We start from the raw sequence: 15383 nt of genomic DNA, 5'->3' as shown, positions 1-15383 counted from the left end.
TGCCTAAAACAGTGGTATAGGCTCCCAAACAATCAAGTGATGCCCAAAATTCATGGCGCTGTGATACATGTTACCGCAGCCTTCCTGATAAAGTTGATACTGCTCTTGCTGATGTCGTAGTCCTTATCAGGCAGCTCTCGCCGCCTCCTCTCTCCCCTCGCGCTCATCAACGCCTTGGTGGCAGTAGTTTCTGCTTGGGGGGGCGCCGCGTTTACACTCCTCGTGTTGCACCAAATTTTTATATTATATATTATATATATACACATGGGTGCATGTGTGTGATATATATTCCCTTAATTCCCTTAACTCCTAAACTCACCCACCCCAAAAAAAAACACACATACATATATATATATATGGTTTCACTTAGCTGATATATACTTACCACTTACCATTTTGTGGTAAATGCATATGCCTGGTTAAGGCTTGCATCATGGTAAAGGCATTTGTTGTAATGTCATACAATCCTAGTAAAAAGCTCTGATTGCGGGTTGGAGGAAAGGCCTGTCTCATTTTCATCAACCAGTTTATCCTAAGGGCATTTGCCCTGGAAAGAGGGTGTGAGAGCCTGGCGGCTAAGTTCCAACATTCTACACGTGCTTTGGTGGTGAATCGGTATCTTATGTTCCCTAGTTTTTAACAATGTGGAAAAGCCCCACTGGCTTGTGTGTTCTACCCTCCCACAAACACGAAGATAGCATAAAAGTGGCACCCCAGACACACAGTCCTCAGGTCACTACTTGACTGGAAAGAAGACAGAAGGACCGCTCTGCTGCTCCTTGGACCCAGCAAACAGAGGCTTCACCAAAGACTGAGCTGCACCCGATGCACCCTTGGGACTCGCAAAAAAGACTGTGCCTGTTGTGCCCACTCGTGGAAAAAAGCTCCACTTATGCCAGGATGGAAGAGGTTACTCCAATGGCTGGTCTCCTGTTAAGTAACAAGATCACAAAAGATAAGGGAAACCTGCATCCTCGAGAGCTGAGCTGCCCAGTAACACCTGTCCACCTCTGGACGCCTAAGTGCCTCCTGGGAGAAAGAGTCCTGATCCTCATGAGGTGGTGCCGCAAAGTCCACAGGGCCAGCGACATAAATTCAAAGTGGACTCTGGTCCCCCAGTGAAGATTTACTCACCTGCAAGGTGTCTCCAGGATACACCTGTAAGGCCAGTGGCGACTGGACCTGCACTGGTGTATTGTGGAAGATCGAGCCCTGAGGCTGGAGACGACCACCAATGCTTGTGGATACAAGGGTGGCCACAGGAACATTCTCTACACATCTTCAGCACCCTGTATTGCCAGCATCAGGACCATTTCTTTGCTGGACCGCGGTAAAGGAGAAAGTGCACTCAGGATTATCGGACTGCTGGACCTGACAGGTAACCATCCCCCTGGACCTGAGTGGTCCCTGTGACTGGCTCCCAAACCATTGTGGCTAATCTAAGCGAGCCACAACAGTCGTTTTAGCCCGTTGGCTTCAAACTGCTTGCAAAAATGTATTGCATTTAAAGACTGAATGGCAGAGATTTAATCTCATCTTGAAAAATTGTATCTCCCGTTTCACGAAATATATTTTTGTTCTTTTAGTAACTATTTAAAGCTAAAAATACAACCTGTTTTTATAAATGGGTGTTAGATTTTGATTGTGTTAAGTTTCCTACTTAGTGACTATTTTAATTCTTCTAAATGCTTTACACTTGGTCCTTTGATTAAGCATGACTGATCTGTGCCACAGCTACTCAGGACAGAGCGAAGGGTTTTATTTAAGAAACCTAACTGGATCTGATAAAGACTGACATTATTACATTGTGAGATCTCACAACCACACCACATAATAATCGATTTTTCAACATTAAGGTAATCAACTTTAAAAAGGGATGAACATGGAAGAAAACGGTAAACTGTATAAAAGCAATCACTCCACATAAGACAGAAAACAAACTGTGGGTAAAGAAATAAATACTTTACTACATTCCAACATACCCTCCTGCTGGTAAAGGCAGTCTCAAAAGTCACAACATGAAAAAGTGTGTGGACTACATTTGAGCAGATATTTACATAATAATTATTAATGTGCTTTCCGTTTAACATTTTTCATGAAGTAAGAGCTTTTGAAAGGTGCTTGGATGAGCAACAGCACCCCATTTTATACACAATATCCGCCGTGCCTTTCACTGACGTGTCTCAGGTCTGTGCAGTCCAACTCACCACTTAACGTTGCGCCTTGCTCCTTCATGACCATGCCATTCCATTGTTGGCTTCGCTCTAGATAGGGCTGTCTCAAAGGGAGAAAAATGGAGCATGGTCTCTTCTAATAAAATATCTGCCTCTCTCTGGAATGACTGCTCCAAGAGACAACCACCAACAACTTTCTAATTTACAGCAGAAAGGCTAAGTCCAAATCAACACATGACAGACTGAGACAGAAAGAGAATTCTAAGCACTGTAGATGTCATGAACATGTACATCCTTTATGTGGATAAAAATGCAGGTCGTCAGCAGTAGCCCGGGGGCTCCCAGTCTTTCTTCAGTCTCTATTAAGGGAATGCAGTACTAATGCCCAATAAATCGTTGATCTCAAACTCTGAATATTTCAAAGGGTGATGGTGACAGTTTTGAGTCCCTTTCATTGGATGGACCTTCAGGTCTCTCGTTTAGGCCTGAGGAAGGCACCACAGGGGCCTCCACACCACTCGCTCACACTGTCCTAGCAAATGCAAATCAGAAATCCAGAACCACTACTAGATTTAAACATGGTGGCAGTTTTGTGTGCTAGAAAAAGGGTATCTTCCTTCCTGTTTGCAGAATCCCAACATCTCTACCCACCTTGTGATTGGCAGAACAGAGGCGAATCGTAGTATTTTGGCAGAGGGAGGCTAACACTGCCCTCCATTTACCTTTATATCAGCAACTGCAATCACGTGCCACCAGACTGCTGACATAATTATTCTTATTTACTGGGAATCTAGACGTCAAAAACGACACCAGCCAATCAATCACCTAGCTGAAGAAATCAAATTCCCTAGATCCTTTAAGCAATGGCAGTTCTTTTCTATTCCAAGTGGTCAAATAGTCTGGACCCTTCACCACTGCTATGCATCAGCTAGCCCTAGAATTAAGCGTTCCAGACGTTAGTAACATTTTCTAGTGTCCACCACTGAGAAACAGCTCTTCATTCTCACTCTTGCTGCCCAGGCACGACACATCCTAGACTATGCCGGAGCTTTTAGATGGAAGACCTTGGAGAAGTCATCTTACGCTCCTCTGCGCGGTCTCTCTCTCACTGGGCCTTGGTAACCAGTTGTGCTGCAGATGTGCCAGTGCTTGCTCCTTCTGGGTCAGGCTTCCATCCCCTACAAGCGCAGCCTCTTGATGTCTTCATTGCGGAAGTCATTGCGGAGTGCTAAGACTTGCCTGACCTCAGCTGGCGTGAGGCGCCAGGTCAGTGGTCCAGAGTTTGGACCCCAGTAATCCAAGATCTCAGTTACCTGCAAACAGAAAATGAGTGGTCAATCTTTGTAGTGAAAGGACTGCATAAAAGGAGGCCTGAAAAAGGTCATGAATACTATTAGGAGTTGAAGTCCCTTTTTGTAAGAAGCAGTACAAAGAAGAGCATGCATTACCCAAAAAACTGTGGTTATGCAGATAAACACATGCAACCATAAAGAAGATTAGAGCTGGTAAATTAGCTGGTGTAAAGTATTGGGGAGTAGTGGAGGCAACAGCAGAGGGTCACTTGACACAGAGATGATGATGGCTGGGATAGCACAGATCAGTTTCTGTGCAGTGAGATAGTCCCTGTCAGAGGGCACCAAGAAAGGAGAAAAACACAGAGAGGACCATACATACCCGCTCCAAATTCAGGATGGTTGCCATCTGGGAAAGACGGGCAAACTTGTCACGGATGGTCCAGGTGGTCACAGTGGTGAGGTACGCAATGAGGGAACGGAGCTCCTTGTCAAACTGCAGGCCTCCGAGCTGAAAGAGAGTACTGAGGCATTGAGGGGAAAATCAAAGGTGTTACAACAGAGCATGGGAAACCAGACCTAAAATAGGGAAGATTTTCAAGGAAAGGTTTAATCATAAGAAATAATAACATATTTTACTATTACCCAAGTCAAGAGCCCTCATGTTTATCAACTGTGGAAGGATGGAAGACTAAGACACTAAGATAAGAATCTGGAAGCTGCAAGTTTAACCTAGATCTCTGCAGAAGGCATATTAAGTGTAAATGGTCTTAACAGGATTTAAAAGTACATGGCCTGATGCACAAAAGGCTGGTCATAGATTGGTCTTTCCATCATGCTGCAACCAACCATCCCTTTTGTGGTGTGAGAAATGCTTAAAGCCGTTGCACCGAAGGGTATTGTCACAAAGATTCACTTAACTGGCAGCCTTGTGAATATTAATGAAGCAGGAATCATATTGTGCCTCATTGTGAAAAATAGTGAATGGAGGGATAGTGCCGGGGGGAGAAGCCCCTTGGCAGCCCCCTTTCCACACTATGGTTTGTAATTTCTACATTTCAACTCGTAACAACCATCAAGTACCGCAATGCACTTTGTGTATTGTGAATTGTCACTCTGCATTCGAAAAATCTGTAGCACTGGCTCTCACAAGGCAGGCAAAGTACTTTGTGCATTAGGCCTTGTATCAATTCTTCAAACAAAAAATGCTAAATTTTAAGCTTCAGCCACCGTAGTATCAAAGGGACATTTAATATACCTTCAATAGTGAGCCCACAATTGTCAAAATACTGTGGGGTTAGACTAATATAGGAAATTCAAAATTGTGTGACGCCCATTTATTGACTATCACAAAGGGACAGCCCAGGGTGTTTGCAGAGGGAGCACATCAGGAGGGACTCAAACCTCAGTGAAGGTCACTGCTGGGAGGGATTTGTGTGGGGATGAAGGTAAAACATTATTCTGAACGTCATATGAAGCACCCACCTTTTAGACTTTGGCTGTCTCCTCTATTTAGGAAGATAGAAGAGGACCAGTTGCTTATGAAGTGTGCATCCACCACCTTGGATTTATTTCACTTTTCAGTTTTTGCCCCCAATTTGCATAAAGCCTTTGTCAATCTTTGGTCAGTTCACACACCCAAACCTAGAAGACAGTGTCAAGCTCACACTGTCCTGCACACAGCTGGTGAGGCGGTGCAGACAAGGCCCATGTGTGTAACGGGCAGTATGTCCTGTAACGATTCACTGTTATGTTAGACACATCAGTGTAGTGGTGGGGTCAGGACTCTTCATCTGGGGGCTTAGAAGGTAGTCCAGCATCACACAAACTTGCAATGACCAATAGTGTCACATTTTGAGAATTGGCCAGAAGTGGATATTGTCAATACTAAAAGTAGAGAATATATGTGCAGCTGTACAAGCAGGCAGGATCTCTTAAAGAGGTTAGAGAATTGTTTCAAGAAGCTCCTCTGTACCACTAAAAATTAGACTAAAACCTGGGGCTTCTGCATGACCGCAAAATCACTAAACAAAAAGTTTGAAAAAAGACACCAGACATTGTGTAAGTCTGTAGACTAGGCACAGAGTGAATTCAAAAGCTAGGATATGCTGATCTATAAGTGCCTTGCATATTTAAGTTGAAGCGGTTGTCCAAAATCCCACCTCTTTTGTGATAAGAATCATAATACAAGTAAAAAATAAAAAAAAAAGAGGATGAGGCAAAGGTCAATAGGCAAAGGAGTGTGCTACTTACCCTGTTAAAGATGGACTTCAAAACCACTTTCTCTAGTTCAATCGCAACCAAACTTGTCATGAGGCTGGTCAGGTTATCGTAGATGACAGATGACAAGCCCACCTGCAGGGACAAAAAACACAACAGTACTTCATCTGTGGTATCTTTAAAGTTAGGTGTCTACAGAAACCACTTTGGAGAAATCAGGAAGGAAGAGTCTACATAAAGCTAAAAAGGGCGGCAACCCGGCAGCACTTATCATGCTGAGTGGTTGCCCATAATCTTTAGTCTTTCATTAACAGGCAGGCTTGGATTTCATATCTGAATTTTATCTGACTAGGTATGTGGACAACCAACACTTAGGAAAATCCATGTCCCTCAATTCACATTAACACAACTGTCATAACAGAATGACTCATAACACTCAACAGTGTGAGATGGAAGCCAATACTGAGGCATCTTGGAGTTGTAAATGGGCAGGCTACATGGTGCTCAATGTTAGCAATCAATTTCTATTTGTCTGTGACTCTGCAATCTTCCTGCCAGCCAATGTGTAAGTATTTGAACCATCATGCACAAGAGTGCTCATGACCTCATGGCATGGGAGGCAGTCTCACCAATAACCTACAGCTGAAATTTGAGCAGTCCGAGAGACAAACAGACAGATTGACAAGTGTAAGAGGTTACCAGGAGTTAATCAGTTATAAACTGAATAAGATCTATAGCCCAACTCTCTAGTGCTTTTATTAGGATGTTCAGTACAATAACATTTTGAATTGCTCATTGTTAGGTATGTACAGCAAGGATGTTTTCCAGTGAGGGGTTTCAAATTACAAACAATGAGAGTTCAGTGAAAGCTCCCTTGAGAGGCAGATCCCTTGAAACACAAAAACAGTACAGTGCGGACTACCTTCACATATTAAAATTACATAATTAGGCTCCATGTCTTACTCCCTGCGGCTAGCTGCCCCCCCCTTTAATTTGGTTAACTGGAGTGACATTACAGTAGTTGACAACAGCAGCCAGAATTTGTCGTTTTGCATAACTCATATACAACAACACTTTAGTGGCCTATGGGTCTATTCTAACTTATCTCTAACAACAGTCCAAACATATGAAAAAAACAAACCAAAAGGGATGTTAACTACATGGCAGAGACTATGACTTTTAGTTGACAGAAGGACTGCACGGTATGCTCCATTACAGGGTTGTTAATACCTAAATACACACCGCCCCCTCTAACCGTTCCACTTTCCACCCCCAGCATAAGTATGACTATCAGAATAGGTATATTCTTAAGGAGGACAGTGTCTTGTATTTTCCAAACCTGCGTGCCTTGTTATTACTGGTCAGATTTAGGGAAATCTAACCCTTTATTCCATAGTAGTGATCAGATTCCTGCCCAATGACCATAGGCAACATTTAGTCGAGTGAGAAGCCCAAGAAAATCACGCTTCAGAATGGAGAAGGCTTTTCGTGACCCATCTAAGATTATTTTTTTTTTAAATATCTTCCCCTCCGTCAAGGACATCCCTCACCTTGACATGAGGGTAGGTCAAATTCTTTAATTAACAGGCAGATCCCATGCTGAAGATGGAGAAGTGAGTTACCTGTACCAATAGTTCCCTTGCATGGCTATCCAACCTGTAGTGAAATGCTTTTCATTTTTCTGTCGTGTAAGGAAGGTAGACATTCCCCAAAATATAATTTATGTCTAAAGGTTATGAATTTGAGGAAGAACTGATATTGGTTGCATATTCAGTATGCTCTAGGGGCAAGTGATTAATGAGGAGAATTGTTTAATAAATATGCCATCAGAAATGTTGGTATATGGTCAAAACAAATGGATGAGCTTGATGGAAAGCCCAGCTCACAAGGACGTATGGGTCGCTGTTGTTCTTTGAAATATTGATGGAAAGCAGTCAGAAAAGCAGGAATAAACTTCGATTTTATTTGTCTCGAAAGCCAGAAGATTCTTAATTATAAAGAGTTATAGCCAGGGCCACTAGAATTATGTGGCAGGAGAGGGCTAAATTATGCAGTAGGTTAAGTAAATTATGCCGCAAGAAAGGCAAATTATGCGGCATAAAGCGGCACATTTTGCAATAGTATGACTTCATTAATTCACAGTTTTTAATTTGGTTACACTGTCTAGGCATCTGCTGCACCTTATTAGTGCCATTTTAATACACAAATATAGCAATAAGCAACAAAAAGGTGACAAGTTCAGCTTTGCAAAAGGCCTTTCACTGCGCGGCAACATGTGTCGCTGCATTTTTAGAACCATTTGAGTTAGAAACAATTTTTATTTTGGTTACATTCTGAGATTATGCGGCAGATGATGGATTATGTGTCAAATGCAGCAAATCTATATTCATGCGAACATCGCTGCAGCTGCACAACCGCATAATTCCAATGGCCCTGGTTATAGCCCAGAAGAAGTATGTAGAGACGTTGGAGGAAAGAGGAAACATTAGACCATTATTGGTTTTAGCACAAGGGCTATGGTCTCACCTTGAACTCAGCCATCAGGGTTTCGAGGTTGACTATGAACTGCTGAACCCAGGGGTCGTTGGCCTCGTAGTCATTGAACTCCTCCTAAATAAGAAGACGACAAAGATGTTATTGGTCACTTCTTTCAAAAGTCTCTTCCTTGCACTGATTAGGGAGGACAGCTTCCATGAGTAGCACCTACCTGGCTTGGACCTAACCCTTCATTCTGTAATGGGCAATTTCTGATAATAAGCATAATGGCTTCTGAAGCGAATTCTCAAGAACAGATTTTGCTGCCAGGCCATAAAGTGTAACTTTGCTAAGTGGAGTCAGAGTAATTTTTACTACTGTTAGCAAGTGGAGTTGAGAAAGCCAGCACTGAGAGGAATAAAGAGTCACTCAACGGATGCAAAGCTGGAGTGATACTTAAGTGATGATTATTATAGGGACTCTGTTCGGACCTCAGAATGCCAAAGTCTCCGATTACAGTCCTGTGTACTCTTTAGGTTTCTTGTGACATACTGGACTGGTGGACACATGTGAGAAAGTCCCTCTTTTGCATGGTTAGCCCCCGACTTTTTACCTGATTTTGATGTGGTTTCAGATGTAGTGCATAGGCTCCCTGCCGACCAGGTCCCCTGTGCCAGTGCTTCTTCCCTAAAAACAAATCCCTGATTGGCATTTCTGCCCTATGTAAGTCCCTAGTAAATGGTACTCTGAGTACCTAGGGTCTGGGAGCTGAAGAGGACCCCCTGGGACCCTCCTCACTGGGACCATTCCACTGACCTTGCATCTTGCATGCCCCTGTGAGGAAGAGAACAACAAAGTCGACATAGCACCCTACCTGGGTGCCCTGCCAACTAACACTGCCTGAAGGCATAGATAAGTCACCCCCCTAGCAGGTCTCACAGACCAAAGGCAGTGTGCACTATACCACAGGTGAGGACATTTCTGCATGAACAGATATGCCCCTACAATATTGAGGTCCATTTCCTAATATTTTAAGTGCCAGTGAAGCCATGGAGAGTAAATGGGCTGGAAACTTAACAAGTTGAGTTCCACAGCTCAATGAGGGCTTCACCAAACACAGGAGTGTTTGGTACCAAACTACTCCTCTCAATAAACCCACTCTGATGCCAGTGTGGGATTTATTGTACCATGTACCCAGAGGGCACCTCAGAGGGCACCTCAGAGGTGCCCCTTGAAAACCTGCCAACCCTAGTGTGGTCTCCTACTGGCTATGGGCAGCCAGCCACCACCAGACATTTTTCGGGACCCCTGGGTAGAGAGCCCCTGTTCTCTGGGACCAGAAACAATGCACATCCTGGGTAGAGGTGCCATGCCTCCTCCCCCAGGATGGGCCAGTGTTCTTAGAGGGGAGTCTTAAAGGCCTGCCGCCCTTGCAATGCGAACCCCAGCCTCTGCTGCTAGCAGCAGATCGAACCCCTGGTTTACACCCCCACTGTGGGCGGAAAAGCTGGTGTGAAAAATTCAAAAGAATAGAATATGTGCCCACTTCTGCCAACACCACACTAAGGTGGGGAAGGCGAGGTGAAGTACAGCTTTCAGCCCCTGCCATCTTGAAGATGGGGAGGATCCTCCTATCAGGGCTGGGACTTTGCCCCCCCCTCTCACAGGAGTGTGGCATAATAGAGGGTGTAGTCACCCCAGGTGAGGTGCCCATTGGCCCTACCTGCTACTCCCCTAAAATGCATCCTAAATTTAGTATTTAGGTGGCTCCCCCAGACCTAGAATTCAGATCTGCAACAACCTAAGAAGAAGACGACCCTGCAGAGAATACTGAAGACGACTGCCTTGGCCCCAGCCCTACCGACATGTCTCCAGCTTCGATGAACCAGCGACCTGTCTTGCAGCCAGCGAACTCTGAAACCCCTAGGAGGACTGCTGCCTTCGAAAAAGACTCCAATCTCCTGTGGACAGCTGACCTGTCCAGAAGAAACCTACTCCAAAGACTCCAGATCCCGGCGGATCCGCGTCTCCTGCCCACTCTGCACCCGACGCTCCTGGCCCGAGTGGCTCACCTGTCCAGTCAAATCTCCCCAAGGATCCTGACCTCGTGTCCAGCATTGGCTGACCTCTTCCGCCCTCCATGACAACGCCTGCAGTGTGAATCCAGAGGCTCCCCCTTACCATGACTGGCTCCAGTAAGACTCAGACGTTCAAAGGCACCCCTGCACCCGAAGACCCTGGGCTTTAGTAAGCTGAACCGGCGGTGCCCCTACGACCTCTGCTGTAGTTGGTTTTTCTCTTGCAACCTCTGGTGCCACACTTGTAGCATCTTTGCCGTCAGCAGAATCCTCATTGAAAAGCACTGGGCACCCGACAACGAAATTGCACCCTGCACCTGAAGCCCCTGTGCTGCTGGTGGTGTATGGTTGGTGCTGCTTTGTGTGCCCCCCCCCCCCCCCACCGGTGCTTAACCTAACCTCCAAAGCTTGGCCCCTGCAACAGAACTACTTACCTGCAAGCAGTGTGGCTCCGGGCACCACATATCCATTGGAAAGCATTGTGTCGAACTCTGGTTTTGACCTCTGCACCCGGCTGCCCCGTGGGGCAGTTTTGGTACTTACCTGGCCCCTTGCTGACTTTTGGCTCTGAAGACTGAGATTGTGAGTTAAACACTTACCTGTTTAACCACAATATTGTTTCCCCCATAGGATAGCAGTGGACTGTGTGAAAAAGTTACTAAGTGTCGATTTTTCAAAGAGAAAACCATTTAATTAAAAACGTACTTACCTGATTACGAAGACCTGGGTCTTAAACTAAAGTACAAACAAAGTATAATATTCTGAAATTGGTCTGGATCTCCTTCCTGAGTCTTGTGTCCAATATTGATCGCTGTTGTGCAATAAATGTCTTCCACTCCACTGTGTTAGGCCTAAGGCTGCTCGCCCACATTACCACTAATAGAGCACTCTGGGTTTTACATTGAGCCACGTACACTTTTGGGAAACTCCTGGAGTCAGTGCACAGTATTACCACCTAGTGGCAAGATCCATACAGAGGCAGCTTCCTACAGACAAGTTAACAAACAAAGGGTGGCGGAATATTGTCAAAAGGCAGGAGGAGAGGTTCTTGTTCATTGGTAGAGAATGTTACAGTTGATCAAAATATTATTTTTCCAGGGGTTTGCAAATATTAAGAAAGAAACAAATACTCAATGTATAGCCATTCTAAAATGTATGTGAGCCATAAAAAGTGAGTACCTATATACTGTTAACATTCCACACTGCTGATTTCCTTACTTCAGAGTCTCAGTACCATTATTATTAGAAATACAGACTCAGCCTCTGACTATCGCCCCATGGGATAAGTAGACTTGCTTCTGGGAATTCGAATGACAAATTGAGAAGGAGCCTCACCTCTGCATTAATTCAATACTATATAGTTTGCTTTCTCCCCTCCACCAACACAGCAGAGACAGACAAAATGGTCATTGTGATTGATAGGTGTATACCAGCCAGTATCATTTTGTTGTATGATACTTTGCATAGGTATAGAATAGCACAGACTGTTGCAGAAACCTATAACTTAAGACTTTCCATCCTCTCTGGAGGGTCTCTACGTAGCATGCTTCTCATCACATTTTGCTTTAAACCCCCAGCAATAAGTCAGAGGACTCCAATGTTTCACTTTCCCCTCAGTATGTCTGCTTACCTCCTCTATATTGTGAGAGATGGATAGGAAGACGTTGATCCAGGGTTTCACTTGTGGCTTCACTGCCATGCTGTTGAGCTCTCCCAGACCTTCCTGTTGAGTGACAAGGAAGAGAAGACAGATGATAAGGGAAAGAAGCACATGGATGTAAAAGGAAAATAAGCCGTGCCAATCGCATATGGCTGCCGTCCTAACGTTCTCACCAGGAAATAACTGCTGTTAAAACTACATAAATGGCATCATTTGCATATCCTTGTTAATCCAATTCAGTATCAAGAGATTCCACAGAGCCATATGCATTGAAGGCCCAAGCACAATTAATTATGGAAAGGGGCAAGGGCCTGTCTTCCATCAGTGGACCTTGGATTGTCAACAAAGTGAGTACATCACCACTACTTTAGATTGGGAATGAAAACTGCTACCTGGAAAGCAGTTGTCTTTGTCCTTAAGAGTATTTCTAGGAACAGTTGGGGAATCAATTTAATTTCCATATCTCTGCTTCACAGAGCAATAAATACATATTCTAAATGAGGCACTACCCTGGTTATGACTGGGGTGTTTGCGAAAACTAGTCAAACTGTTGTCACATTCGGTTCAAACTCGAATGAAGAAATGGCCTCCAAACAGGCATCCTGACTCAATTAACCTTACAGAATAGTGCCTTGAAACCACCAATTTCCGGGTTTATGACATATCAAGAGCAAATTTTACAATACAGAAAGCTGTCAGAGCAGCATTCCTGTAATAGTTCTTAGCCTAGATGTGCAAAGCGGTAACTTGATGATAATTTCAAACGCCCCAACAGCTATACTGCTTTGTCACAGATTGCAGACAGACAACTGAGTGAACACATTAGTCAAAATTGAATCTATTCAAATAAATGATTGTCCATCAATGGCACACATTCCTGTGTTAAGAGACTACATGGTACCCTACCCTATTCAACAGTGTTTGACTTTAACCTACCTAACCTAAATCACTTGACATAAGAACTCTGTATCTTTCATAGTATTTTCTCTAGGACCATTATATTGTCCATGATACCACCTCTCAAGGTGGGCCAATCTAGACTTGGGTTACATTTGTAGGATAGCATGTGTATAGGTGGTATTCATCCGAGGGTGTGTACAGTAGGAGTTTTTGAAAAATAATACGTGGGACAGAGTCTAGCAACACGCGCAGTAAGACTAGGAAACAAGTTAGCAAATGTGTAAAAAGGGTAAGTATCGTGTTCAGAGCTAGGTGGATTCATTTTGGTGGTAGATTTAAAGAGTAAATATGGAAGGTTGAGAAAAAGATGAATATGTGCAAGGACCTCAAAGGGTACTGAATCATTCTGTGGTAAGTGTGACCTGAAGAGGAAGCCCCTGTGATAGCTCTACATGTAGATACAGGTTGTGTTATGTGGTACTTCAAGTGCACAACTAATACCGCAAGGGGTTTCTTGGATAAGCTAGGGCACAAGATTGTTATAATAGAAATAAATGTAAAGCATGTCATAATATGTGAAGACAATAAAATATTACCCGGAGAGATTTCCTCACCTGGAGTAGGTCTCTGAATTTGTTAGAAACGGATGCCATATCAGAGAGGCAGCTCTCGATCTTGGCCTTGGCCTGTTCACCACCGAATCCCTGGTTAAACAGCTTGCCACAATCATTCTGTGGAAGAAGAGACAGAATCAAGTTAAACAAGTCGAACGATCTACTTTGCCATATTTCACTCCCTGGGTCCTCCAGCACCCCATCCCGATTAAGAAAAAGACATCGCTGCTGTATTTTTTGTAAACCCGCAGGAGAATGGTATTAAATCAGTGCAGCAAAATAAAATCTTATTGCAAAAACGGTCCTGTATGCATGTTAAAACTCAGTCCTGCAATTACTAATGTGCATAGTTGAGATGAGTGAGTCTTCAAAGGTGTTGAGTCTGACACTGCTCCACTGCTTGCATTTATTTAAGCAGTAAAGAGTGGTGGGGGAGATGAACAAAGACAACAGAGTCAACAAAGAATAGGAAGTCCTAACAATTTGTGGCAGTAAAAGTTCAGAAGGCTAGAAAATTCTGTGTTCTACTTAAATAAGTGCAGGTTTCCCACACACCCTTCAACCACTTTATGATCGAGCCCGCATCCAGGCCAGGATACAATAGGTGAGAGTGCATTGACGTACCTCCAAATTCTTTTTTAGTGTCATGATGTTCTCACTGGAAGCTTCTATATTGTTCAGGGTCACCTAGAAAAAGCAGAGACGGGTATCGGCAGGAGCTGGCAACACTTGACAAATACACAATTTCCACAAGCACATTTCCCTTTTTATTCCAGTGACATTTCTTAGCACAATTATTGAGTGCAGTCTTAAAACAGAAATGGAACGATTTATGAAAAGTCAATTAGTAAAAAGTGGTTTAAATTGCAGAACAATAGAAGAGAAAGCTGCAAATTGACCTGTGTTCTTATAGGTCATTTCACAAAATTCCCATTTGGAGTGGGTTGCAATCCAACCGATCTCATTACTATTTATGAGGCAGGTCGCAAATTGCAACTCCCTACCATTGGCGGCCTTCACAGGGATGGTGGCCTGCAGACTATCTTATCTATAAATGCAGACAATGTTCCTTTTCGGAAACGAGACTGCGTTTAAACAAAACATATGCACATTTTTTATAAAGGTTTGTTGAGAGTAACACTGCCTACTCCCCAACAATCATTATTTTTTTTAACATTCACAAATGGAAATGGGCCCCAAAGGTATCCCTTCCGTTCTGGCTAATGGGTTATCAATCCAGTTTGGGAGTTAGTAAGTTTTTAGTGCTTTGTGATTGCATTACGGTCGCATAACATTGATATATAAAATAATGAAATGCAATTTGGAAGATACATCTTAAACAGTCCTCTTCCAAACAGTAATTGATTATAGATTTGTAAAATCATTTTGTGAATTTGTATCCATTTGCTGAATTGCAAAATGTGTTTAGTACATAACAAAGTCATTTTGCAATTGAAAACCCTGTGATTTTGAGAATAGCAGGCTTTACAACCACAAAAAGTCTTTATACATTATGCCCCAAGGAAAAGTAACACTCTTAGGATATTAGTCATGTGCTTAAGTCACCACATTCCTACTTAATACACACATGAAGGATACCACATATAGACTATTAAACTAATCCTTTTGAACTTTCTAAAATAATAAGGTGCAACTCGGACAAACCAGTCAGCACTTCTATAAAGGTGGTGACCACCTCTAAATATGAGATCATGGATGTTACTACTACGGTACACACCGACTCCTGTTAGATGTTTGGGGGCAGTGAATCACAGACATATCAAGGACAGTGCCCTGATCGACTTGGCATCTTAGAACGTCTTGCCTATGCTAGGTTATTCTCCTAGCACCTCTTCCAACCTGTGCATGGTGTAAGTGAACAGTGTGTCATTCTGAAGACCTACAACTCCTGGAAGTATAGCTCAGTGGTAAAAGTAAATGCGGACTGCGTCCCAAAACTGATTTTTGGT

At 43.5% G+C, this 15383-nt stretch overlaps 1 protein-coding gene across 1 annotated transcript in view; it reads right to left on the bottom strand.

Annotated features, from left to right (window-relative positions):
• Positions 1-1941: 1941 nt before the first annotated feature.
• Positions 1942-15383, bottom strand: part of COG4 (component of oligomeric golgi complex 4) — a 128435-nt gene continuing 114993 nt past the window's right edge. The window contains exons 13-19 of the mRNA XM_085640010.1: positions 14038-14100; positions 13414-13530; positions 11870-11962; positions 8213-8296; positions 5720-5821; positions 3849-3977; positions 1942-3487 (exon numbers count right to left, since the gene is read on the bottom strand). Coding sequence (XP_085496136.1) covers positions 3353-3487; positions 3849-3977; positions 5720-5821; positions 8213-8296; positions 11870-11962; positions 13414-13530; positions 14038-14100 — 723 coding nt within the window. The 3' untranslated portion in view covers positions 1942-3352. The remainder of the gene's footprint in view (positions 3488-3848; positions 3978-5719; positions 5822-8212; positions 8297-11869; positions 11963-13413; positions 13531-14037; positions 14101-15383) is intronic.

This window comes from Triturus cristatus, chromosome 12, assembly GCF_964204655.1.
Source record: "Triturus cristatus chromosome 12, aTriCri1.1, whole genome shotgun sequence".
Lineage (NCBI taxonomy): Eukaryota > Metazoa > Chordata > Amphibia > Caudata > Salamandridae > Triturus > Triturus cristatus.
This window is presented reverse-complemented; position numbering and strand designations above follow the sequence as displayed.